The 24,769-nt window shown below is 49.8% G+C and overlaps 1 protein-coding gene across 1 annotated transcript in view; it reads left to right on the top strand.

Annotated features, from left to right (window-relative positions):
- The window catches only part of LOC139374591 (structural maintenance of chromosomes protein 2-like), a 53,715-nt gene that overhangs the window by 26,166 nt on the left and 2,780 nt on the right, over positions 1 to 24,769 (top strand). The window contains exons 17-25 of the mRNA XM_071115608.1: positions 1,486 to 1,610; positions 8,045 to 8,109; positions 11,453 to 11,581; positions 11,823 to 11,966; positions 12,612 to 12,686; positions 18,572 to 18,691; positions 21,517 to 21,717; positions 22,232 to 22,348; positions 22,876 to 23,036. Coding sequence (XP_070971709.1) covers positions 1,486 to 1,610; positions 8,045 to 8,109; positions 11,453 to 11,581; positions 11,823 to 11,966; positions 12,612 to 12,686; positions 18,572 to 18,691; positions 21,517 to 21,717; positions 22,232 to 22,348; positions 22,876 to 23,036 — 1,137 coding nt within the window. The remainder of the gene's footprint in view (positions 1 to 1,485; positions 1,611 to 8,044; positions 8,110 to 11,452; positions 11,582 to 11,822; positions 11,967 to 12,611; positions 12,687 to 18,571; positions 18,692 to 21,516; positions 21,718 to 22,231; positions 22,349 to 22,875; positions 23,037 to 24,769) is intronic.

The following is a 24,769-nucleotide window of genomic DNA, read 5'->3' as shown; positions in this document are numbered from 1 at the left end:
CCTCTACCCTCTCCTCTTCCCTCCTCTACCCTCTCCTCTTCCCTCCTCTTCCCTCTCCTCTTCCCTCCTCTACCCTCTCCTCTCCCTCCTCTACTCCCTCCTCTACCCTACCCTCTCTCCCCCCTCTCCTCTACCCTCTCCTCTACCCTCTCTCTCTCCTCTCCCTCCTCTACCCTCTCCTCTCCCTCCTCTACCCTACCCTCTCTCCCCCCTCTCCTCTACCCTCTCCTCTACCCTCTCTCTCTCCTCTCCCTCCTCTACCCTCTCCTCTCCCTCCTCTACCCTCTCCTCTCCCTCCTCTACCCTCTCCTCTCCCTCCTCTACCCTCTCCTCTCCCTCCTCTACCCTCTCCTCTCCCTCCTCTACCCTCCCCTCTCCCTCCTCTACCCTCTCCCTCCTCTACCCTACACCCTCTCCCTCCTCTACCCTACCCTCTCTCCCTCCTCTACCCTACCCTCTCTCCCTCCTCTACCCTCTCCTCTCCCTCCTCTACTCCCTCCTCTACCCTACCCTCTCTCCCTCCTCTACCCTACCCTCTCTCCCTCCTCTACCCTCTCCTCTACCCTCTCTCCCTCCTCTACCCTACCCTCTCTCCCTCCTCTACCCTACCCTCTCTCCCTCCTCTACCCTACCCTCTCCTCTACCCTCTCCTCTACCCTCTCCTCTACCCTCTCTCCCTCCTCTACCCTCTCCTCTACCCTCTCTTTCTCCTCTACCCTCTCCTCTCTCCTCTACCCTCTCTCTCCTCTCCCTCCTCCCTCCTCTACCCTCTCCTTTCTCCTCTACCCTCTCCTCTTTCTCCTCTACCCTCTCCTCTTTCTCCTCTACCCTCTCCTCTTTCTCCTCTACCCTCTCCTCTTTCTCCTCTACCCTCTCTTTCTCCTCTACCCTCTCTTTCTCCTCTACCCTCTCCTCTCTCCTCTACCCTCTCTCTCTCTCATCTCTCTCCTCTTCCCTCTCCCTCCTCTACCCTCTCTCTCTCCTCTCCCTCCTCTACCCTCTCCCTCCTCTACCCTCTCCTCTTTCTCCTCTCCCTCCTCTACCCCTCTCTCTCCTCTCTCTCTACCCTCTCTCTCCTCTCTCTCTACCCTCTCCTCTTCCCTCTCTCCTCTCCCCTCTACCCTCTCCTTCCTCTACCCTCTCCTCTCCCTCCTCTACCCTCCCTCTCCTCTCCCTCCTCTACCCTCTCTCTCCTCTACCCTCTCCCTCTACCCTCTCCTCTCCCTCCTCTACCCTCCCTCTCCTCTCCCTCTACCCTCTCCCTCCTCTACCCTCTCCCCTCTCCCTCTACCCTCCCCTCTCCTCTCCCCTCTCCTCTCCTTCCTCTCCCTCCTCTCTCCTCTCTCTCCCCTCCTCTCCCCTCTCCTTCTACCCTCTCCTCTCCTTCCTCTCCCTCCTCTCTCCTCTCACTCCCCTCCTCTACCCTCTCCTTCTACCCTCTCTACCCTCTCCCCTCTCCTCTCTCTCCCCTCCTCTCCTCTCTAGGTATCGTTTGTTAAAGCAGCAGTTAGACATGAAGACAGAAGAGTTAGATATTCTCCAGGTTAAACTCCATCAGAGCTCCTTCCATAAACAACAGGAAGAACTGAAGATGTTACTGAAGACCATTGGTGAGCACACACTCTCTCACACACACACACACACACTCACACACACACACTCACACTCACACTCACACTCTCTCACACTCACACACAACGTTTTTCAACATCTTTTTTTTAAGGTGGGACAACACTTGATCTCAAAGAGTTGAACTGTGAGGCGAAAAAATGAATGTAGTTACCTTTCATTTGTTGGATAATGTAACAATTATTTAGTTAATAACAAACAGTAAGATATTTGTGTCCTCCTCATGCTGAGTTTTATAGTGTCCACTCTAGCTCCCTGTAGCTAGTCTGTGTGTCGAGGACATGGGTTTTACTAGAGATAGCTTGAAGCTGACGATTGATTGACTTGGTGAGGTGGTATTTAAACCTACAGCTGGTATTCCTGTGACAGGAAGTGGGGTGGTATTTAAACCTACAGCTGGTATTCCTGTGACAGGAAGTGGGGTGGTATTTAAACCTACAGCTGGTATTCCAGTGACAGGAAGTGAGGTGGTATTTAAACCTACAGCTGGCATTCCAGTGACAGGACGTGGGGTGGTATTTAAACCTACAGCTGGTATTCCAGTGACAGGAAGTGAGGTGGTATTTAAACCTACAGCTGGTATTCCAGTGACAGGAAGTGAGGTGGTATTTAAACCTACAGCTGGCATTCCAGTGACAGGAAGTGGGATGGTATTCAAACCTACCGCTGGTATTCCTGGGACAGGAAGTGGGGTGGTATTTAAACCTACAGCTGGTATTCCTGGGACAGGAAGTGGGGTGGTATTTAAACCTACAGCTGGTATTCCTGGGAAAGGAAGTGGGGTGGTATTTAAACCTACAGCTGGTATTCCAGTGACAGGAAGTGAGGTGGTATTTAAACCTACAGCTGGTATTCCAGTGACAGGAGGTGAGGTGGTATTTAAACCTACAGCTGGCATTCCAGTGACAGGAAGTGGGGTGGTATTTAAACCTACAGCTGGTATTCCTGGGAAAGGAAGTGGGGTGGTATTTAAACCTACAGCTGGTATTCCAGTGACAGGAAGTGAGGTGGTATTTAAACCTACAGCTGGTATTCCTGTGACAGGAAGTGAGGTGGTATTTAAACCTACAGCTGGCATTCCAGTGACAGGAAGTGGGGTGGTATTTAAACCTACAGCTGGTATTCCTGGGACAAGAAGTGGGGTGGTATTTAAACCTACAGCTGGCATTCCAGTGACAGGAAGTGGGGTGGTATTTAACCCTACAGCTGGCATTCCAGTGACAGGAAGTGGGGTGGTATTTAAACCTACATCTGGCATTCCAGTGACAGGAAGTGGGGTGGTATTTAACCCTACAGCTGGTATTCCTGGGACAGGAAGTGGGGTGGTATTTAACCCTACAGCTGGTATTCCTGGGACAGGAAGTGAGGTGGTATTTAAACCTACAGCTGGTATTCCTGGGACAGGAAGTGAGGTGGTATTTAAACCTACAGCTGGTATTCCAGTGACAGGAAGTGGGGTGGTATTTAACCCTACAGCTGGTATTCCTGGGACAGGAAGTGGGGTGGTATTTAAACATACCGCTGGCATTCCTGTGACAGGAAGTGGGGTGGTATTTAAACCTACAGCTGGTATTCCTGTGACAGGAAGTGGGGTGGTATTTAAACCTACAGCTGGTATTCCAGTGACAGGAAGTGGGGTGGTATTTAAACCTACAGCTGGTATTCCAGTGACAGGAAGTGAGGTGGTTGTAACTGAGATAGAGAGGAGTAGAACAAAGGCCTCAATGGTTCTTAGACTTCCTGGTATCTGGGAAATTAGGTCAGGGGTCGGGGGGTTAAGATAAGATAACTCCAGGTGCAGATTAAAACAGGATGAACCCAAAGTGGCTGATTTGATAGTTTTTTTTTTTCTTCACAGAAACTGTTACTTTAAATAGCAAATAGTGTTGGCACTGTCTGTCTAGCCAATAGCTGGCAGGATACAGTGGGGACAGAGCAGCTGTCTAGCCAACAGCTGGTAGGATACAGTGGGGACAGAGCAGCTCTCTAGCCAACAGCTGGTAGGATACAGTGGGGACAGAGCAGCTGTCTAGCCAACAGCTGGCAGGATACAGTGGGGACAGAGCAGCTGTCTAGCCAATAGCTGGCAGGATACAGTGGGGACAGAGCAGCTGTCTAGCCAATAGCTGGCAGGATACAGTGTGGACAGAGCAGCTGTCTAGCCAATAGCTGGCAGGATACAGTGTGGACAGAGCAGCTGTCTAGCCAATAGCTGGCAGGATACAGTGGGGACAGAGCAGCTGTCTAGCCAACAGCTGGTAGGATACAGTGGGGACAGAGCAGCTCTCTAGCCAACAGCTGGTAGGATACAGTGGGGACAGAGCAGCTGTCTAGCCAACAGCTGGCAGGATACAGTGGGGACAGAGCAGCTGTCTAGCCAACAGCTGGCAGGATACAGTGGGGACAGAGCAGCTGTCTAGCCAATAGCTGGCAGGATACAGTGGGGACAGAGCAGCTGTCTAGCCAATAGCTGGCAGGATACAGTGTGGACAGAGCAGCTGTCTAGCCAATAGCTGGCAGGATACAGTGTGGACAGAGCAGCTGTCTAGCCAATAGCTGGCAGGATACAGTGTGGACAGAGCAGCTGTCTAGCCAATAGCTGGTAGGATACAGTGGGGACAGAGCAGCTGTCTAGCCAATAGCTGGCAGGATACAGTGTGGACAGAGGAGCTGTCTAGCCAATAGCTGGTAGGATACAGTGTGGACAGAGCAGCTGTCTAGCCAATAGCTGGCAGGATACAGTGGGGACAGAGCAGCTCTCTAGCCAATAGCTGGCAGGATACAGTGGGGACAGAGCAGCTGTCTAGCCAATAGCTGGCAGGATACAGTGGGGACAGAGCAGCTGTCTAGCCAACAGCTGGCAGGATACAGTGGGGACAGAGCAGCTGTCTAGCCAATAGCTGGCAGGATACAGTGGGGACAGAGCAGCTGTCTAGCCAACAGCTGGCAGGATACAGTGTGGACAGAGCAGCTGTCTAGCCAACAGCTGGCAGGATACAGTGGGGACAGATCAGCTGTCTAGCCAATAGCTGGCAGGATACAGTGGGGACAGAGCAGCTGTCTAGCCAACAGCTGGCAGGATACAGTGGGGACAGAGCAGCTGTCTAGCCAACAGCTGGCAGGATACAGTGGGGACAGAGCAGCTCTCTAGCCAACAGCTGGTAGGATACAGTGGGGACAGAGCAGCTGTCTAGCCAATAGCTGGCAGGATACAGTGGGGACAGAGCAGCTGTCTAGCCAATAGCTGGCAGGATACAGTGGGGACAGAGCAGCTGTCTAGCCAATAGCTGGCAGGATACAGTGGGGACAGAGCAGCTGTCTAGCCAATAGCTGGCAGGATACAGTGGGGACAGAGCAGCTGTCTAGCCAACAGCTGGTAGGATACAGTGGGGACAGAGCAGCTGTCTAGCCAACAGCTGGTAGGATACAGTGGGGACAGAGCAGCTGTCTAGCCAATAGCTGGTAGGATACAGTGGGGACAGAGCAGCTGTCTAGCCAACAGCTGGTAGGATACAGTGGGGACAGAGCAGCTGTCTAGCCAATAGCTGGCAGGATACAGTGGGGACAGAGCAGCTGTCTAGCCAATAGCTGGTAGGATACAGTGGGGACAGAGCAGCTGTCTAGCCAATAGCTGGTAGGATACAGTGGGGACAGAGCAGCTATCTAGCCAACAGCTGGTAGGATACAGTGGGGACAGAGCAGCTGTCTAGCCAATAGCTGGCAGGATACAGTGGGGACAGAGCAGCTGTCTAGCCAACAGCTGGCAGGATACAGTGGGGACAGAGCAGCTGTCTAGCCAACAGCTGGCAGGATACAGTGGGGACAGAGCAGCTGTCTAGCCAATAGCTGGCAGGATACAGTGGGGACAGAGCAGCTGTCTAGCCAATAGCTGGCAGGATACAGTGGGGACAGATCAGCTGTCTAGCCAATAGCTGGCAGGATACAGTGGGGACAGAGCAGCTGTCTAGCCAATAGCTGGCAGGATACAGTGGGGACAGATCAACTGTCTAGCCAATAGCTGGCAGGATACAGTGGGGACAGAGCAGCTGTCTAGCCAACAGCTGGCAGGATACAGTGTGGACAGAGCAGCTCTCTAGCCAACAGCTGGCAGGATACAGTGGGGACAGAGCAGCTGTCTAGCCAACAGCTGGTAGGATACAGTGGGGACAGAGCAGCTCTCTAGCCAACAGCTGGTAGGATACAGTGGGGACAGAGCAGCTGTCTAGCCAACAGCTGGTAGGATACAGTGGGGACAGAGCAGCTCTCTAGCCAACAGCTGGCAGGATACAGTGGGGACAGAGCAGCTGTCTAGCCAACAGCTGGCAGGATACAGTGGGGACAGAGCAGCTGTCTAGCCAACAGCTGGTAGGATACAGTGGGGACAGAGCAGCTGTCTAGCCAACAGCTGGTAGGATACAGTGGGGACAGAGCAGCTGTCTAGCCAATAGCTGGCAGGATACAGTGGGGACAGAGCAGCTGTCTAGCCAATAGCTGGCAGGATACAGTGGGGACAGAGCAGCTGTCTAGCCAATAGCTGGCAGGATACAGTGGGGACAGAGCAGCTGTCTAGCCAATAGCTGGCAGGATACAGTGGGGACAGAGCAGCTGTCTAGCCAACAGCTGGTAGGATACAGTGGGGACAGAGCAGCTGTCTAGCCAACAGCTGGTAGGATACAGTGGGGACAGAGCAGCTGTCTAGCCAATAGCTGGTAGGATACAGTGGGGACAGAGCAGCTGTCTAGCCAACATCTGGTAGGATACAGTGGGGACAGAGCAGCTGTCTAGCCAATAGCTGGCAGGATACAGTGGGGACAGAGCAGCTGTCTAGCCAATAGCTGGTAGGATACAGTGGGGACAGAGCAGCTGTCTAGCCAATAGCTGGTAGGATACAGTGGGGACAGAGCAGCTGTCTAGCCAACAGCTGGTAGGATACAGTGGGGACAGAGCAGCTGTCTAGCCAATAGCTGGCAGGATACAGTGGGGACAGAGCAGCTGTCTAGCCAACAGCTGGCAGGATACAGTGGGGACAGAGCAGCTGTCTAGCCAACAGCTGGCAGGATACAGTGGGGACAGAGCAGCTGTCTAGCCAATAGCTGGCAGGATACAGTGGGGACAGAGCAGCTGTCTAGCCAATAGCTGGCAGGATACAGTGGGGACAGAGCAGCTGTCTAGCCAATAGCTGGCAGGATACAGTGGGGACAGAGCAGCTGTCTAGCCAATAGCTGGCAGGATACAGTGGGGACAGATCAGCTGTCTAGCCAATAGCTGGCAGGATACAGTGGGGACAGAGCAGCTGTCTAGCCAACAGCTGGCAGGATACAGTGGGGACAGAGCAGCTGTCTAGCCAACAGCTGGTAGGATACAGTGTGGACAGAGCAGCTCTCTAGCCAACAGCTGGCAGGATACAGTGGGGACAGAGCAGCTGTCTAGCCAACAGCTGGTAGGATACAGTGGGGACAGAGCAGCTGTCTAGCCAACAGCTGGTAGGATACAGTGGGGACAGAGCAGCTCTCTAGCCAACAGCTGGTAGGATACAGTGGGGACAGAGCAGCTGTCTAGCCAACAGCTGGTAGGATACAGTGGGGACAGAGCAGCTCTCTAGCCAACAGCTGGCAGGATACAGTGGGGACAGAGCAGCTGTCTAGCCAACAGCTGGTAGGATACAGTGGGGACAGAGCAGCTGTCTAGCCAACAGCTGGTTGGATACAGTGGGGACAGAGCAGCTCTCTAGCCAACAGCTGGCAGGATACAGTGGGGACAGAGCAGCTGTCTAGCCAACAGCTGGCAGGATACAGTGGGGACAGAGCAGCTGTCTAGCCAAAAGCTGGTAGGATACAGTGTGGACAGAGCAGCTGTCTAGCCAACAGCTGGCAGGATACAGTGGGGACAGAGCAGCTGTCTAGCCAACAGCTGGCAGGATACAGTGTGGACAGAGCAGCTGTCTAGCCAACAGCTGGCAGGATACAGTGTGGACAGAGCAGCTCTCTAGCCAACAGCTGGCAGGATACAGTGGGGACAGATCATCATGTCACCGGAATAAGACCCTCGATATTTATTGGAAAGGAGCATCAAACTCATCACCTTTTCACTTTCACCATCCTGTGAAGTTCATCATCGTTTATTTAATCTGTAGCCTCATTAAACTGCATGTTATCCTGAGTCGTAGCGGGAGGACCAGACACCACGTCACAGCGTGACTCCATGTTGAGTTCCATGTGATGGTTATTATACTGTATCCATATTTACACCATTAACGATGTTTCCACCTCCCGTTTCTCACATAATTACATTTTAACCAACACGGAACAGATCCCACCATGTCTGACAAACACATTTTATCCTTCTGCATTTTAAACTTCCTGTTAATACAGTATGACTCACATTAAGTGTGTGTGTGTGTGTGTGTCTCTCTCAGAGGAGTGTGAGGAGACCCTGCGCAGCAGTAAGGAGGTCCAGAAGAAGGCAGATGAGAAGTACAAGGTCAGTTTATCTCCATGGGTCATATCTGGACCTATCAGTAGTCTCCTTTCAGGATCACATGACTTATTATCCCAATGGGTCATATCTGGACCTATCAGTGGTCTCCTTTCAGGATCACATGACTTATTATCCCAATGGGTCATATCTGGACCTATCAGGGGTCTCCTTTCAGGATCACATGACTTATTATCCCAATGGGTCATATCTACCCCTATCAGGGGTCTCCATTCAGGATCACATGGGTCATGTCTGGACCTATCAGTGGTCTCCATTCAGGATCACATGCTACCAGAATTTTGCAACCCCACCCTGAGATAATGTATGCCATTTAGCAAACTTAATTACCCCCCCCCCCCCCCCCTCCTCCCCTCCCAATTAAAATAATTATATTACAGAGTTTAATTTGGTTTAAGTGCCTTGCTCAGCGGCACATCGGCTCGGATATTTAAACTTTCCTTTCGGTTACTGGGCCCATGTTCTTCACCACTAGGCCACCTGGTGCCCTTATGAAGCCACTTGGTTAACCGTGCATCATTTGTTTTTCCCCTCATATGAATGGGTCTCGGGAACCCTCTGTCCTGGCTCTGTTGATGTGGTGTTAAACCTCTCCTGGCTCTGTTGATGTGGTGTTAGTCCTCTGTCCTGGCTCTGTTGATATGGTGTTAAACCTCTGTCCTGGCTCTGTTGATGTGGTGTTAAACCCTCTGTCCTGGCTCTGTTGATGTGGTGTTAACCCTCTCCTGGCTCTGTTGATGTGGTGTTAAACCCTCTGTCCTGGCTCTGTTGATGTGGTGTTAAACCCTCTGTCCTGGCTCTGTTGATGTGGTGTTAACCCTCTCCTGGCTCTGTTGATGTGGTGTTAAACCCTCTGTCCTGGCTCTGTTGATGTGGTGTTAAACCTCTCCTGGCTCTGTTGATGTGGTGTTAACCCTCTGTCCTGGCTCTGTTGATGTGGTGTTAAACCTCTGTCCTGGCTCTGTTGATGTGGTGTTAAACCTCTCCTGGCTCTGTTGATGTGGTGTTAAACCCTCTGTCCTGGCTCTGTTGATGTGGTGTTAAACCCTCTGTCCTGGCTCTGTTGATGTGGTGTTAAACCCTCTGTCCTGGCTCTGTTGATGTGGTGTTAAACCCTCTGTCCTGGCTCTGTTGATGTGGTGTTAAACCTCTCCTGGCTCTGTTGATGTGGTGTTAACCCTCTCCTGGCTCTGTTGATGTGGTGTTAAACCCGCTGTCCTGGCTCTGTTGATGTGGTGTTAAACCTCTCCTGGCTCTGTTGATGTGGTGTTAGTCCTCTGTCCTGGCTCTGTTGATATGGTGTTAAACCTCTGTCCTGGCTCTGTTGATGTGGTGTTAAACCCTCTGTCCTGGCTCTGTTGATGTGGTGTTAACCCTCTCCTGGCTCTGTTGATGTGGTGTTAAACCCTCTGTCCTGGCTCTGTTGATGTGGTGTTAAACCCTCTGTCCTGGCTCTGTTGATGTGGTGTTAACCCTCTCCTGGCTCTGTTGATGTGGTGTTAAACCCTCTGTCCTGGCTCTGTTGATGTGGTGTTAAACCTCTCCTGGCTCTGTTGATGTGGTGTTAACCCTCTGTCCTGGCTCTGTTGATGTGGTGTTAAACCTCTGTCCTGGCTCTGTTGATGTGGTGTTAAACCTCTCCTGGCTCTGTTGATGTGGTGTTAAACCCTCTGTCCTGGCTCTGTTGATGTGGTGTTAAACCCTCTGTCCTGGCTCTGTTGATGTGGTGTTAAACCCTCTGTCCTGGCTCTGTTGATGTGGTGTTAAACCTCTCCTGGCTCTGTTGATGTGGTGTTAAACCTCTCCTGGCTCTGTTGATGTGGTGTTAAACCCTCTGTCCTGGCTCTGTTGATGTGGTGTTAAACCCTCTGTCCTGGCTCTGTTGATGTGGTGTTAAACCCTCTGTCCTGGCTCTGTTGATGTGGTGTTAAACCCTCTGTCCTGGCTCTGTTGATGTGGTGTTAAACCTCTCCTGGCTCTGTTGATGTGGTGTTAAACCTCTCCTGGCTCTGTTGATGTGGTGTTAAACCCTCTGTCCTGGCTCTGTTGATGTGGTGTTAAACCCTCTGTCCTGGCTCTGTTGATGTGGTGTTAACCCTCTGTCCTGGCTCTGTTGATGTGGTGTTAAACCTCTCCTGGCTCTGTTGATGTGGTGTTAGTCCTCTGTCCTGGCTCTGTTGATATGGTGTTAAACCTCTGTCCTGGCTCTGTTGATGTGGTGTTAAACCCTCTGTCCTGGCTCTGTTGATGTGGTGTTAACCCTCTCCTGGCTCTGTTGATGTGGTGTTAAACCCTCTGTCCTGGCTCTGTTGATGTGGTGTTAAACCCTCTGTCCTGGCTCTGTTGATGTGGTGTTAACCCTCTCCTGGCTCTGTTGATGTGGTGTTAAACCCTCTGTCCTGGCTCTGTTGATGTGGTGTTAAACCTCTCCTGGCTCTGTTGATGTGGTGTTAACCCTCTGTCCTGGCTCTGTTGATGTGGTGTTAAACCTCTGTCCTGGCTCTGTTGATGTGGTGTTAAACCTCTCCTGGCTCTGTTGATGTGGTGTTAAACCCTCTGTCCTGGCTCTGTTGATGTGGTGTTAAACCCTCTGTCCTGGCTCTGTTGATGTGGTGTTAAACCCTCTGTCCTGGCTCTGTTGATGTGGTGTTAAACCTCTCCTGGCTCTGTTGATGTGGTGTTAAACCTCTCCTGGCTCTGTTGATGTGGTGTTAAACCCTCTGTCCTGGCTCTGTTGATGTGGTGTTAAACCCTCTGTCCTGGCTCTGTTGATGTGGTGTTAAACCCTCTGTCCTGGCTCTGTTGATGTGGTGTTAACCCTCTGTCCTGGCTCTGTTGATGTGGTGTTAATCCTCTGTCCTGGCTCTGTTGATGTGGTGTTAAACCCTCTGTCCTGGCTCTGTTGATGTGGTGTTAAACCCTCTGTCCTGGCTCTGTTGATGTGGTGTTAAACCCTCTGTCCTGGCTCTGTTGATGTGGTGTTAAACCTCTCCTGGCTCTGTTGATGTGGTGTTAAACCTCTCCTGGCTCTGTTGATGTGGTATTAAACCCTCTGTCCTGGCTCTGTTGATGTGGTGTTAAACCTCTCCTGGCTCTGTTGATGTGGTGTTAACCCTCTGTCCTGGCTCTGTTGATGTGGTGTTAATCCTCTCCTGGCTCTGTTGATGTGGTGTTAAACCCTCTGTCCTGGCTCTGTTGATGTGGTGTTAATCCTCTCCTGGCTCTGTTGATGTGGTGTTAAACCCTCTGTCCTGGCTCTGTTGATGTGGTGTTAAACCTCTGTCCTGGCTCTGTTGATGTGGTGTTAACCCTCTCCCTGCTCCACCAGGTGTTGGAGAATAAGATGCAGAATGCAGAGGCAGAGAGGGAGAAGGAACTGAAAGCTGCTCAACAGAAAGTAAACTCTGCTAAAACCAAGGCTGACGCGTTCAGTAAGAAACTGAAGGAGAGACAACAGGTGGAGACACACACACACACACACTGAGACACAGACACAGACACACACACTTTAATTCTGTGAAAAAATGTCCCCAAAACCAAAGACACCAGCACAATAACCCGGGTTACATTACCCCAGCCGTAACCCGGGTTACATTACCCCAGCAATAACATTATTCAAGACCCTCTACAGTGTACAAACAAGGGGGTTGCACTTTTGACGTGTGTGTGTGTGTGTGTGTGTGTGTGTGTGTGTGCAGGAGGCTGAGTCGCTGGTCCTAGAGTTGGAGGAGTTGAAGAGGGAGCAGACTGGCTATGAACAACAGATCCTGGCAGTAGACGAAGCCATGAAGACGATCCAGGAACAGATTGACAACATGTCCTCCACTGTGGCAGAGAACAAGGTACTGTTTACCTCCTGGTCCACTACTGTCAAATGTCCTCCACCTCATCAGTTAGCCCAGCGTCATCAGTTAGCCAGGCCCCGAGTGTCCACCTCATCAGTTAGCCTGGCCCGGGTGTCCACCTCATCAGTTAGCCAGGCCCTGGTGTCCACCTCATCAGTTAGCCAGGCCCTGGTGTCCACCTCATCAGTTAGCCAGGCCCTGGTGTCCACCTCATCAGTTAGCCCGGCCCTGGTGTCCACCTCATCAGTTAGCCCGGCCCTGGTGTCCACCTCATCAGTTAGCCCGGCCCGGGTGTCCACCTCATCAGTTGGCCCAGCGTCATCAGTTAGCCCGGCCCCGAGTGTCCACCTCATCAGTTAGCCCGGCCCGAGTGTCCACCTCATCAGTTAGCCCGGCGTTAGCCCGGCCCGAGTGTCCACCTCATCAGTTAGCCCGGCCCGAGTGTCCACCACATCAGTTAGCCCGGCCCCGAGTGTCCACCTCATCAGTTAGCCCGGCCCCGAGTGTCCACCACCTCATCAGTTAGCCCGGCCCCGACAACTCTCTATCTTCACATCCTTTAACCCCCCCCTCCTCTCTCTCCCTCCTCAACCTTTCTCCCCTCCTCCCATCTCTCTCCTTCCTCAACCTCTCTCTCTCCAGGAGTCTGTGCGTAAGGCCCAGGAGGAGTTGACTAGACAGAAAGAGGTGATCGTAGCCCAGGACAAAGAGATCAAGGTATGATCACTACATTACTGTCAGTAGTACTGGTGTTGTTATTACCATGCTGCTCCTCATCATCGTCATGTTGTCGTGGAAACCATCTCGGACACGCAGAACTAAAATCCGTCATAAAAGCATCAGATGCTGGATCAAGTTCTGCTGGAGATGTAGGTGAAAAGATACTAAGGAGATTAGCAAAGTCCCCCTCCCCCACCACCCCACCCCACAATGGATCAGTCCACCCAGACAGGAGCCAATCAGACAGGTGTCTTAGACTGATGGACTGTGCCATCCCCCACGGCCTCCACAATGGATCAGTCCACCCAGACAGGAACCAATCAGACAGGTGTCTTAGACTGATGGACTGTGCCATCCCCCACGGCCTCCACAATGGATCAGTCCACCCAGACAGGAACCAATCAGACAGGTGTCTTAGACTGATGGACTGTGCCATCCCCCACGGCCTCCACAATGGATCAGTCCACCCAGACAGGTGTCTGAGACTGATGGACTGTGCCATCCCCCACGGCCTCCACAATGGATCAGTCCACCCAGACAGGAACCAATCAGACGGGTGTCTTGTGCACCATTAAAATCTGTTGACCAACAGCCTATCAACCAACCAGTTGACGGAATGGGATCAGCCCTAGCTGTCACTCAGCTAAGAAAGCCTAATATTTGCGTGAGACATTTTTTTACAAGCATTTAAATGCTGAAAGTGAGTTCAGATGAGAGATATATGGTTATAGGGCTCGTTCAGCGTGCAAGTCTGACTAGTCTGCCTGATGTTGTTGGGCCTGAAAATGACTTGTAAGATCTCAAGATCTCAATGACTTGCAAGATCTCACTGAGCCTGTCGGCTCAGTAACATGCTTAGTTCCACACTGAAGGAGGAGACGCCTCGGTCACAAAATATTTTATTTTTACCTTTAGGAAAGTCAGTTAAGAACAAATTCTTATTTACAATGACAGCCTGGGAACAGTGGGTTAACAGCCTGTTCAGGGGCAGAACGACAGATTTGTACCTTGTCAGCTCGGGGGTTTGAACTTGCAACCTTCCGGTTACTAGTCCAACGCTCTAACCACTAGGCTACGCTGCCGCCTCTACACTCTAACCACTAGGCTACCCTGCCGCCTCTACACTCTAACCACTAGGCTACGCTGCCACCTCTACACTCTAACCACTAGGCTACCTGCCTCCTCTACACTCTAACCACTAGGCTACCCTACCTCCTCTACACTCTAACCACTAGGCTACCCTGCCGCCTCTACACTCTAACCACTAGGCTACCCTACCTCCTCTACACTCTAACCACTAGGCTACCCTACCTCCTCTACACTCTAACCACTAGGCTACCCTACCTCCTCTACACTCTAACCACTAGGCTACCCTACCTCCTCTACACTCTAACCACTAGGCTACCCTGCCACCTCTACACTCTAACCACTAGGCTACCCTGCCTCCTCTACACTCTAACCACTAGGCTACCTGCCTCCTCTACACTCTAACCACTAGGCTACCTGCCTCCTCTACACTCTAACCACTAGGCTACGCTGCCGCCTCTACACTCTAACCACTAGGCTACCCTACCTCCTCTACACTCTAACCACTAGGCTACCCTGCCACCTCTACACTCTAACCACTAGGCTACCCTACCTCCTCTACACTCTAACCACTAGGCTACCCTGCCGCCTCTACACTCTAACCACTAGGCTACCCTACCACCTCTACACTCTAACCACTAGTCTACCCTGCCTCCTCTACACTCTAACCACTAGGCTACCCTGCCACCTCTACACTCTAACCACTAGGCTACCCTGCCGCCTCTACACTCTAACCACTAGGCTACCCTACCGCCTCTACACTCTAACCACTACGCTACCCTGCCGCCTCTACACTCTAACCACTAGGCTACGCTGCCGTCCCAAAATTTGAGGTGTTTCCGGGACTACTCTACTTCCGGCGCCGACAGAGATGGCCGCCTCGCTTCGCGTTCCTAGGAAACTATGCAGTTTTTTGTTTTTTTACGTGTTATTTCTTACATTAGTACCCCAGGTCATCTTAGGTTTCATTACATACAGTCGAGAAGAACTACTGAATATAAGATCAGCATCAACTCACCATCAGTACGACCAAGAATATGTTTTTCGCGACGCGGATCCTGTGTTCTGCCTTACAAACAGGACAACGGAGTGGATCCTATGCAGCGACCCAAAAAAACGACTCCGAAAGAGAGGGAAACGAGGCGGTCTTCTGGTCAGACTCCGGAGACGGGCACAGCGCGCACCACTCCCTAGCATTCTTCTTGCCAATGTCCAGTCTCTTGACAACAAGGTTGATGAAATCCGAGCAAGGGTAGCATTCCAGAGGGACATCAGAGACTGTAACGTTCTTTGCTTCACGGAAACGTGGCTTACTGGAGAGACGCTATCCGAAGCGGTGCAGCCAACAGGTTTCTCCACGCATCGCGCAGACAGGAAAAAACATCTTTCTGGTAAAAAGAGGGGCGGGGGCGTATGCCTTATGACTAACGTGACATGGTGCGATGAAAGAAACATACAGGAACTCAAATCCTTCTGTTCACCTGATTTAGAATTCCTCACAATCAAATGTAGACCGCATTATCTACCAAGAGAATTCTCTTCGATTATAATCACAGCCGTATATATCCCCCCCCAAGCAGACACATCGATGGCTCTGAACTAACTTTATTTAACTCTCTGCAAACTGGAAACAATTTATCCGGAGGCTGCATTCATTGTAGCTGGGGATTTTAACAAGGCTAATCTGAAAACAAGACTCCCTAAATTTTATCAGCATATCGATTGCGCAACCAGGGGTGGAAAGACCTTGGATCATTGTTACTCTAACTTCCGCGACGCATATAAGGCCCTGCCCCGCCCCCCTTTCGGAAAAGCTGACCACGACTCCATTTTGTTGATCCCTGCCTACAGACAGAAACTAAAACAAGAGGCTCCCACGCTGAGGTCTGTCCAACGCTGGTCCGACCAAGCTGACTCCACACTCCAAGACTGCTTCCATCACGTGGACTGGGAGATGTTTCGTATTGCGTCAGATAACAACATTGACGAATACGCTGATTCGGTGTGCGAGTTCATTAGAACGTGCGTTGAAGATGTCGTTCCCATAGCAACGATTAAAACATTCCCTAACCAGAAACCGTGGATTGATGGCAGCATTCGTGTGAAACTGAAAGCGCGAACCACTGCTTTTAATCAGGGCAAGGTGTCTGGTAACATGACCGAATACAAACAGTGCAGCTATTCCCTCCGCAAGGCTATCAAACAAGCTAAGCGCCAGTACAGAGACAAAGTAGAATCTCAATTCAACGGCTCAGACACAAGAGGCATGTGGCAGGGTCTACAGTCAATCACGGACTACAGGAAGAAACCCAGCCCAGTCACGGACCAGGATGTCTTGCTCCCAGGCAGACTAAATAACTTTTTTGCCCGCTTTGAGGACAATACAGTGCCACTGACACGGCCTGCAACGAAAACATGCGGTCTCTCCTTCACTGCAGCCGAGGTGAGTAAGACATTTAAACGTGTTAACCCTCGCAAGGCTGCAGGCCCAGATGGCATCCCCAGCCGCGCCCTCAGAGCATGCGCAGACCAGCTGGCCGGTGTGTTTACGGACATATTCAATCAATCCCTATACCAGTCTGCTGTTCCCACATGCTTCAAGAGGGCCACCATTGTTCCTGTTCCCAAGAAAGCTAAGGTAACTGAGCTAAATGACTACCGCCCCGTAGCACTCACATCCGTCATCATGAAGTGCTTTGAGAGACTAGTCAAGGACCATATCACCTCCACCCTACCTGACACCCTAGACCCACTCCAATTTGCTTACCGCCCAAATAGGTCCACAGACGATGCAATCTCAACCACACTGCACACTGCCCTAACCCATCTGGACAAGAGGAATACCTATGTGAGAATGCTGTTCATCGACTACAGCTCGGCATTCAACACCATAGTACCCTCCAAGCTCGTCATCAAGCTCGAGACCCTGGGTCTCGACCCCGCCCTGTGCAACTGGGTACTGGACTTCCTGACGGGCCGCCCCCAGGTGGTGAGGGTAGGCAACAACATCTCCTCCCCGCTGATCCTCAACACTGGGGCCCCACAAGGTTGCGTTCTGAGCCCTCTCCTGTACTCCCTGTTCACCCACGACTGCGTGGCCACGCACGCCTCCAACTCAATCATCAAGTTTGCGGACGACACAACAGTGGTAGGCTTGATTACCAACAACGATGAGACGGCCTACAGGGAGGAGGTGAGGGCCCTCGGAGTGTGGTGTCAGGAAAACAACCTCACACTCAACGTCAACAAAACTAAGGAGATGATTGTGGACTTCAGGAAACAGCAGAGGGAACACCCCCCTATCCACATCGATGGAACAGTAGTGGAGAGGGTAGCAAGTTTTAAGTTCCTCGGCATACACATCACAGACAAACTGAATTGGTCCACTCACACAGACAGCATCGTGAAGAAGGCGCAGCAGCGCCTCTTCAACCTCAGGAGGCTGAATAAATTCGGCTTGTCACCAAAAGCACTCACAAACTTCTACAGATGCACAATCGAGAGCATCCTGGCGGGCTGTATCACCGCCTGGTATGGCAACTGCACCGCCCTCAACCGTAAGGCTCTCCAGAGGGTAGTGAGGTCTGCACAACGCATCACCGGGGGCAAACTACCTGCCCTCCAGGACACCTACACCACCCGATGTCACAGGAAGGCCATAAAGATCATCAAGGACATCAACCACCCGAGCCACTGCCTGTTCACCCCGCTATCATCCAGAAGGCGAGGTCAGTACAGGTGCATCAAAGCTGGGACCGAGAGACTGAAAAACAGCTTCTATCTCAAGGCCATCAGACTGTTAAACAGCCACCACTAACACTGAGTGGCTGCTGCCAACACACTGACACTGACTCAACTCCAGCCACTTTAATAATGGGAATTGATGGGAAATGATGTAAATATATCACTAGCCACTTTAAACAATGCTACCTTATATAAATGTTACTTACCCTACATTATTCATCTCATATGCATACGTATATACTGTACTCTATATCATCGACGGTATCCTTATGTAATACATGTATCACTAGCCACTTTATACTATACTATGCCACTTTGTTTACATACTCATCTCATTTGTACATACTGTACCCGATACCATCTACTGTATCTTGCCTATGCTGCTCTGTACCATCACTCATTCATATATCCTTATGTACATATTCTTTATCCCCTTACACTGTGTACAAGACAGTAGTTTTGGAATTGTTAGTTAGATTACTTGTTATTACTGCATTGTCGGAACTAGAAGCACAAGCATTTCGCTACACTCGCATTAACATCTGCTAACCATGTGTATGTGACAAATAAAATTTGATTTGATTTGATTTGGGAAGAGGGGAAAGTCATTTGAGCAACAAACCCCAAAAAATTGTGAAACGACGATTCGTAACGTTTAAAATCGATTTGTCTGACCGATGCGTTCTACATATAGATAGATTTGGTTGGGGTTTCCCTGCGGACAGATGCCCTCGTACTGTATCTGAATCGTTTGAATCGCGAGATTGGAATCGTATCAGTGAGCTGTTACATCCATAGTATCTACAACCCAATTAAAGAGGATCCTACACCCAAAAATGGGGGGGGGGGAATAAAATGGAGGGAGAAAAGAGGCTCTAGAGACGCTACAATATCAGTTGTTACGTGCATCTGTCCATGAGAGATTATTATAACCTCTGATCAGATCACTTTGTAAAAAAATGTCTCAGTTCTACCCAACTCTTATGAGCTACTTTGACGATGTAATATCATGTTCCTTGATAACAACGTGTGTGTGTGTGTGTGTTTTCCAGGGTAAAAGTACAGAAGCCAACCATATGAGAGAGAGAACCAATGAGTCTCAGTTGAAGATTAAAGAGTTGGAACACAACATCAACAAACACCGTAAAGACAGTCAGGAGGCCGCTGCTAAGGTACAGTTACTGATCAACAACAACAAACACCGTAAAGACAGTCAGGAGGCCGCTGCTAAGGTACAGTTACTGATCAACAACAACAAACACCGTAAAGACAGTCAGGAGGCTGCTGCTAAGGTACAGTTACTGATCAACAACAACAAACACCGTAAAGACAGTCAGGAGGCCGCTGCTAAGGTACAGTTACTGATCAACAACAACAAACACCGTAAAGACAGTCAGTTACTGATCAACAACATCAGCAAACACCGTAAAGACAGTCAGGAGGCCGCTGCTAAGGTACAGTTACTGATCAACAACAACAAACACCGTAAAGACAGTCAGGAGGCCGCTGCTAAGGTACAGTTACTGATCAACAACAACAAACACCGTAAAGACAGTCAGGAGGCTGCTGCTAAGGTACAGTTACTGATCAACAACAACAAACACCGTAAAGACAGTCAGGAGGCCGCTGCTAAGGTACAGTTACTGATCAACAACAACAAACACCGTAAAGACAGTCAGTTACTGATCAACAACATCAGCAAACACCGTAAAGACAGTCAGGAGGCCGCTGCTAAGGTACAATTACTGATCAACAACAACAAACACCGTAAAGACAGTCAGGAGGCCGCTGCTAAGGTACAATTACTGATCAACAACATCAGCAAACACCGTAAAGACAGTCAGGATGCCGCTGCTAAGGTACAGTTACTGATCAACAACAACACACACCGTAAAGACAGTCAGGATGCTGCTGCTAAGGTACAGTTACTGATCAACAACAAACACCGTAAAGACAGTCAGTTACTGATCAACAACAACACACACCGTAAAGACAGTCAGGATGCTGCTGCTAAGGTACAGTTACTGATCAACAACAACAACATCAGCAAACACCGTAAAGACAGTCAGTTACTGATCAACAACAACACACACCGTAAAGACAGTCAGGATGCTGCTGCTAAGGTACAGTTACTGATCAACAACAACAAACACCGTAAAGACAGTCAGTTACTGATCAACAACAACAAACACTGTAAAGACAGTCAGTTACTGATCAACAACAACAAACACCGTAAAGACAGTCAGTTACTGATCAACAACAACAACAACAACAACAACAACAACATCAGCAAACACCGTAAAGACAGTCAGGAGGCCGCTGCTAAGGTACAGTTACTGATCAACAACAACAAACACCGTAAAGACAGTCAGGAGGCCGCTGCTAAGGTACAGTTACTGATCAACAACAACAAACACCGTAAAGACAGTCAGTTACTGATCAACAACAACAACAAACACCGTAAAGACAGTCAGGAGGCTGCTGCTAAGGTACAGTTACTGATCAACAACAACAACAAACACCGTAAAGACAGTCAGGATGCTGCTGGTAAGGTACAGTTACTGATCAACAACAACAACAAACACCGTAAAGACAGTCAGTTACTGATCAACAACAACAAACACCGTAAAGACAGTCAGGAGGCCGCTGCTAAGGTACAGTTACTGATCAACAACAACAAACACCGTAAAGACAGTCAGGATGCTGCTGGTAAGGTACAGTTACTGATCAACAACAACAACAAACACCGTAAAGACAGTCAGTTACTGATCAACAACAACAACAAACACCGTAAAGACAGTCAGGAGGCTGCTGCTAAGGTACAGTTACTGATCAACAACAACAAACACCGTAAAGACAGTCAGTTACTGATCAACAACAACAAACACCGTAAAGACAGTCAGTTACTGATCAACAACAACAAACACCGTAAAGACAGTCAGGATGCTGCTGCTAAGGTACAGTTACTGATCAACAACAAACACCGTAAAGACAGTCAGTTACTGATCAACAACAACAAACACCGTAAAGACAGTCAGGATGCTGCTGCTAAGGTACAGTTACTGATCAACAACAACAAACACTGTAAAGACAGTCAGGATGCTGCTGCTAAGGTACAATTACTGATCAACAACAACAAACACCGTAAAGACAGTCAGTTACTGATCAACAACAACAAACACCGTAAAGACAGTCAGTTACTGATCAACAACAACAAATACCGTAAAGACAGTCAGTTACTGATCAACAACAACAAACACCGTAAAGACAGTCGGTTACTGATCAACAACAACAAACACCGTAAAGACAGTCAGTTACTGATCAACAACAACAAATACCGTAAAGACAGTCAGTTACTGATCAACAACAACAAACACCGTAAAGACAGTCGGTTACTGATCAACAACAACAAACACCGTAAAGACAGTCAGGAGGCTGCCGCTAAGGTACAGTTACTGATCAACAACAACAAACACCGTAAAGACAGTCAGGAGGCTGCCGCTAAGGTACAGTTACTGATCAACAACAACAAACACCGTAAAGACAGTCAGGAGGCTGCCGCTAAGGTACAGTTACTGATCAACAACAACAAACACCGTAAAGACAGTCGGTTACTGATCAACAACAACAAACACCGTAAAGACAGTCAGTTACTGATTAACTCTGCTTTCTAATCTCCATTTGATCTGTCGTCTCATCTCTTTATGTTGTTCATATTCTGTCTGTTTCCAGATCGATCTGTTTGTCTCTTCAGAAGAGAGAGATCACTAGATGTTCCTTCTGTTAGAGGAACGTGAGTCGTGTTCCGCTAGCCAGACTAACATCTCTTTTCTCTCTCTCCACCCCTCCCCTCTCATCTCCGCTCACTCTATCCATCTCTCCCTCTCCTCTATCCATCCCTCTCTCTCTCCCTCTCTCTATCCATCCATCCCTCTCTCTATCCATCCATCCCTCTCTCTATCCATCCATCCCTCTCTCTCTCCATCCCTCTCTCCAGGTGTCTCGTATGTTAGAGGAACACGAGTGGATCAGTCAGGAGAGAGGCCTGTTCGGCCAGCCCAACACGGGATACGACTTCAAGGTCAACAACCCTAAAGAGGCGGGCCAGAGGCTGAGGAAGCTGGAAGAGTCCAAGACACGACTGGAGAGATCTGTCAACAAGAGAGCCATGAACATGTTGAGTCAGGCTGAGGAGAGGGTGAGTTTAGGGAGGTGTGTGTTTCACGCTGAGGAGAGGGTGAGTTTAGGGAGGTGTGTGTTTCACGCTGAGGAGAGGGTGAGTTTGGGGAGGTGTGTGTTTCCTTTGGACCTTGTTGAGTCAGGCTGAGGAGAGGGTGAGTTTGGGGAGGTGTGTGTGGTCAGGCTGAGGAGAGGGTGAGTTTGGGGAGGTGTGTGTGGTCAGGCTGAGGAGAGGGTGAGTTTAGGGAGGTGTGTGTGGTCAGGCTGAGGAGAGGGTGAGTTTAGGGAGGTGTGTGTTTCACATGTTGAGTCAGGCTGAGTTTAGGGAGGTGTGTTGAGTCAGGCTGAGGAGAGGGTGAGTTTGGGGAGGTGTGTGTTTCCTTTGGACCTTGTATCAAATCTATTTGGATTCCTCTTCCCCTCTTGGGCCCTTCTCGAGGTTCTGGCATGGTAATGGGAGCACCCTTTGATATTATTGGAGGGAGAGTTGAGAACGTGACCCGTGACCCTGTTTTTGCCCTAACTTCCATCAGTATAATGACCTGATGAAGAAGAAGAGGATCGTAGAGAATGACAAGTCTAAGATCCTCCAGACCATAGAGGAGCTGGACCAGAAGAAGAAGGAGGCCCTCAACATCGCCTGGCAGAAGGTTTGTCTGTCTGTCTGCCTGCCTGGCAGAAGGTTCGTCTGTCTGTCTGCTTGGCAGAAGGTCTGTCTGTCTCTGATGTGTCTGCCTGGCAGAAGGTCTGTCTGTCTCTGTGTCTGCCTGGCAGAAGGTCTGTCTGCCTGGTAGAAGGTCTGTCTGCCTGGCAGAAGGTCTGTGTCTCTGATGTGTCTGTCTCTGTGTGTTTGATAATTGTCTTAATGATACAGGACCATTTTGATGTGAAAACAAGTTGTGGTAAAAAGACACGACTGTTAGTGACATCACCAGACTATGTTGGTGACATCACCAGACTGTGTTGGTGACATCACCAGACTGTGTTGGTGACATCACCAGATTGTGTTGGTGACATCACTAGACTGTTAGTCCTCTGAGACAAAGACATTATTTCATCACCAGACTGTGTTCGTCCTCTGAGACAAAGTCTAGAAGCTAACAGGAACGAAGTCTTCAGGTCTCTGGCAAAGTGACTCAAACTTTTCTGTCTCCTCTCTACAAATGTGTGTCTCCAGGTGAATAAAGACTTTGGCAGTATCTTCTCCACCCTGCTGCCGGGGGCTGATGCCCGTCTGGCCCCTCCTGAGGGCTGCGGGGCCTTAGAGGGCCTGGAGTTCAAGGTGGCTCTGGGAAACACGTGGAAGGAGAACCTCACTGAACTCAGCGGAGGACAGAGGTACGGGGAGATCAATTTAATCAGTAACTGATTGGTTATTGATACATACATTGTGTGTGTTAGACTTGTGCCAAAACACCAATTGGTGTGAAAAATATCAGAATTGTACTGCCTGTGTACGCGCAGCCAGAAGGTGTCAAAGGTCAGATGATGGATTAAGACGGCTCTTTTGATTGGCTAGTGATCAGTAACACCATCTTTGATTCTATTGAAGTGGACTCAGGTGAACAGAATGGTCCTCTTTGGCCGAACGCGCGTGTAACTGGACCACGTTATAGTTTTATTCTAAAATTGATTTTAAAAAATAACATTCTCCTCAATCTACACACACTAGCCCATAATGTGACAAAGCGAAAACAGTTTAGGAATGTTTGCTAAAAAAAAATCTGAATTATCCTATTTGACATAAGTATTCAGACTCTTTGCTGTGAGACTTGAAATTGAGCTGAGGTGCATCCTGTTTCTACAACTTGATTGGACATGATTTGTAAAGGCACACGCCTGTCTATATAAGTTCCCACAGTTGACAGTGCATGTCAGAGCAAAAACTAAGCCATGAGGTCGAAGGAATTATCCGTAGAGCCCCGAGACAGGATTGTGTCGAGGCACAGATCTGGGGAAGGATACCGAAACATATCTGTAGGTTTGAAAGTCCCCACGAACACAGTGGCCTCCATCATTCTGAAATGGAAGAAGTTTGGAACCACCAAGACTCTTCCTGGCTGCACGGCCAAACTGACCAATCGGGAGAGAAGGGCCTTGGTCAGGGAGGTGACCAAGAACCCGATGGTCACTCTGACAGAGCTCTAGAGCTCCTCTGTGGAGATGGGAGACCCTTCCAGAAGGACAACCATCTCTGCAGCATTCCACCAATCAGGCAGAAAGGCCAGACGGAAGCCACTCCTCAGTAAAAGGCACATGACAGCCCGCCTGGAGTTTGCCAAAAGGCACTTAAAGGACTCTCAGACCATGAGAGACAAGATTCTCTGGTCTGATGAAACAAAGATTGAACTCTTTGGCCTGAATGCCAAGCGTCACGTCTGGAGGAAACCTGGCACCATCCCTACGGTGAAGCATGCTGGCGGCAACATCAGGCTGTGGGGATGTTTTTTAGGGACTGGGAGACTAGTCAGGATCGAGGGAAAGATGAATGGAGGAAAGTAGAGAGAGATCCTTGATGCAAACCTGCTACAGAGCGCTCAGAACCTCAGACTGGGGTGAAGGTTCACCTTCCAACAGGACAACGACCCTAAGCACACAGCCAAGACAACGCAGGAGTGGCTTCAACACAAGTCCTTGAGTGGCCCAGCCAGAGTCCAGATTTGAACTTCTCTGGAGAAACCTGAAAATAGCTGTGCAGTGATGCTCCCCATCCAACCTGACAGAGCTTGAGGATCTGCAGAGAAGAATGGGAGAAACTCCCCAAATACAGGTGTGCCAAGCTTGTAGCGTCATGCCCAAGAAGACACGAGGCTGTAATCGCTGCCAAAGGTGCTTCAACAAAGTAAAGGGACTGAATACTGATGGAAATGTGATATTTTATTTTTTTAATACATTTGCACACAGGGTTATTGTGTTGAGGTAAAAATAAACAATATAATCCATTTTAGAGTAAGGCTGTAACGTAACAAGGGTCTGAATGCACTGCAACTGTGTTCCAGGTCTCTGGTGGCCATGTTGCTGTTTAAACCTGTGTTCCAGGTCTCTGGTAGCCTTGTCTCTGATCCTGGCCA

The sequence above is a fragment of the Oncorhynchus clarkii genome, chromosome 19, assembly GCF_045791955.1.
Source record: "Oncorhynchus clarkii lewisi isolate Uvic-CL-2024 chromosome 19, UVic_Ocla_1.0, whole genome shotgun sequence".
In the NCBI taxonomy this organism is placed as follows: Eukaryota; Metazoa; Chordata; class Actinopteri; order Salmoniformes; family Salmonidae; genus Oncorhynchus; species Oncorhynchus clarkii.
The sequence above is the reverse complement of the archived record's forward strand: the minus strand, read 5'-3'. Positions and strand labels throughout refer to the sequence as shown.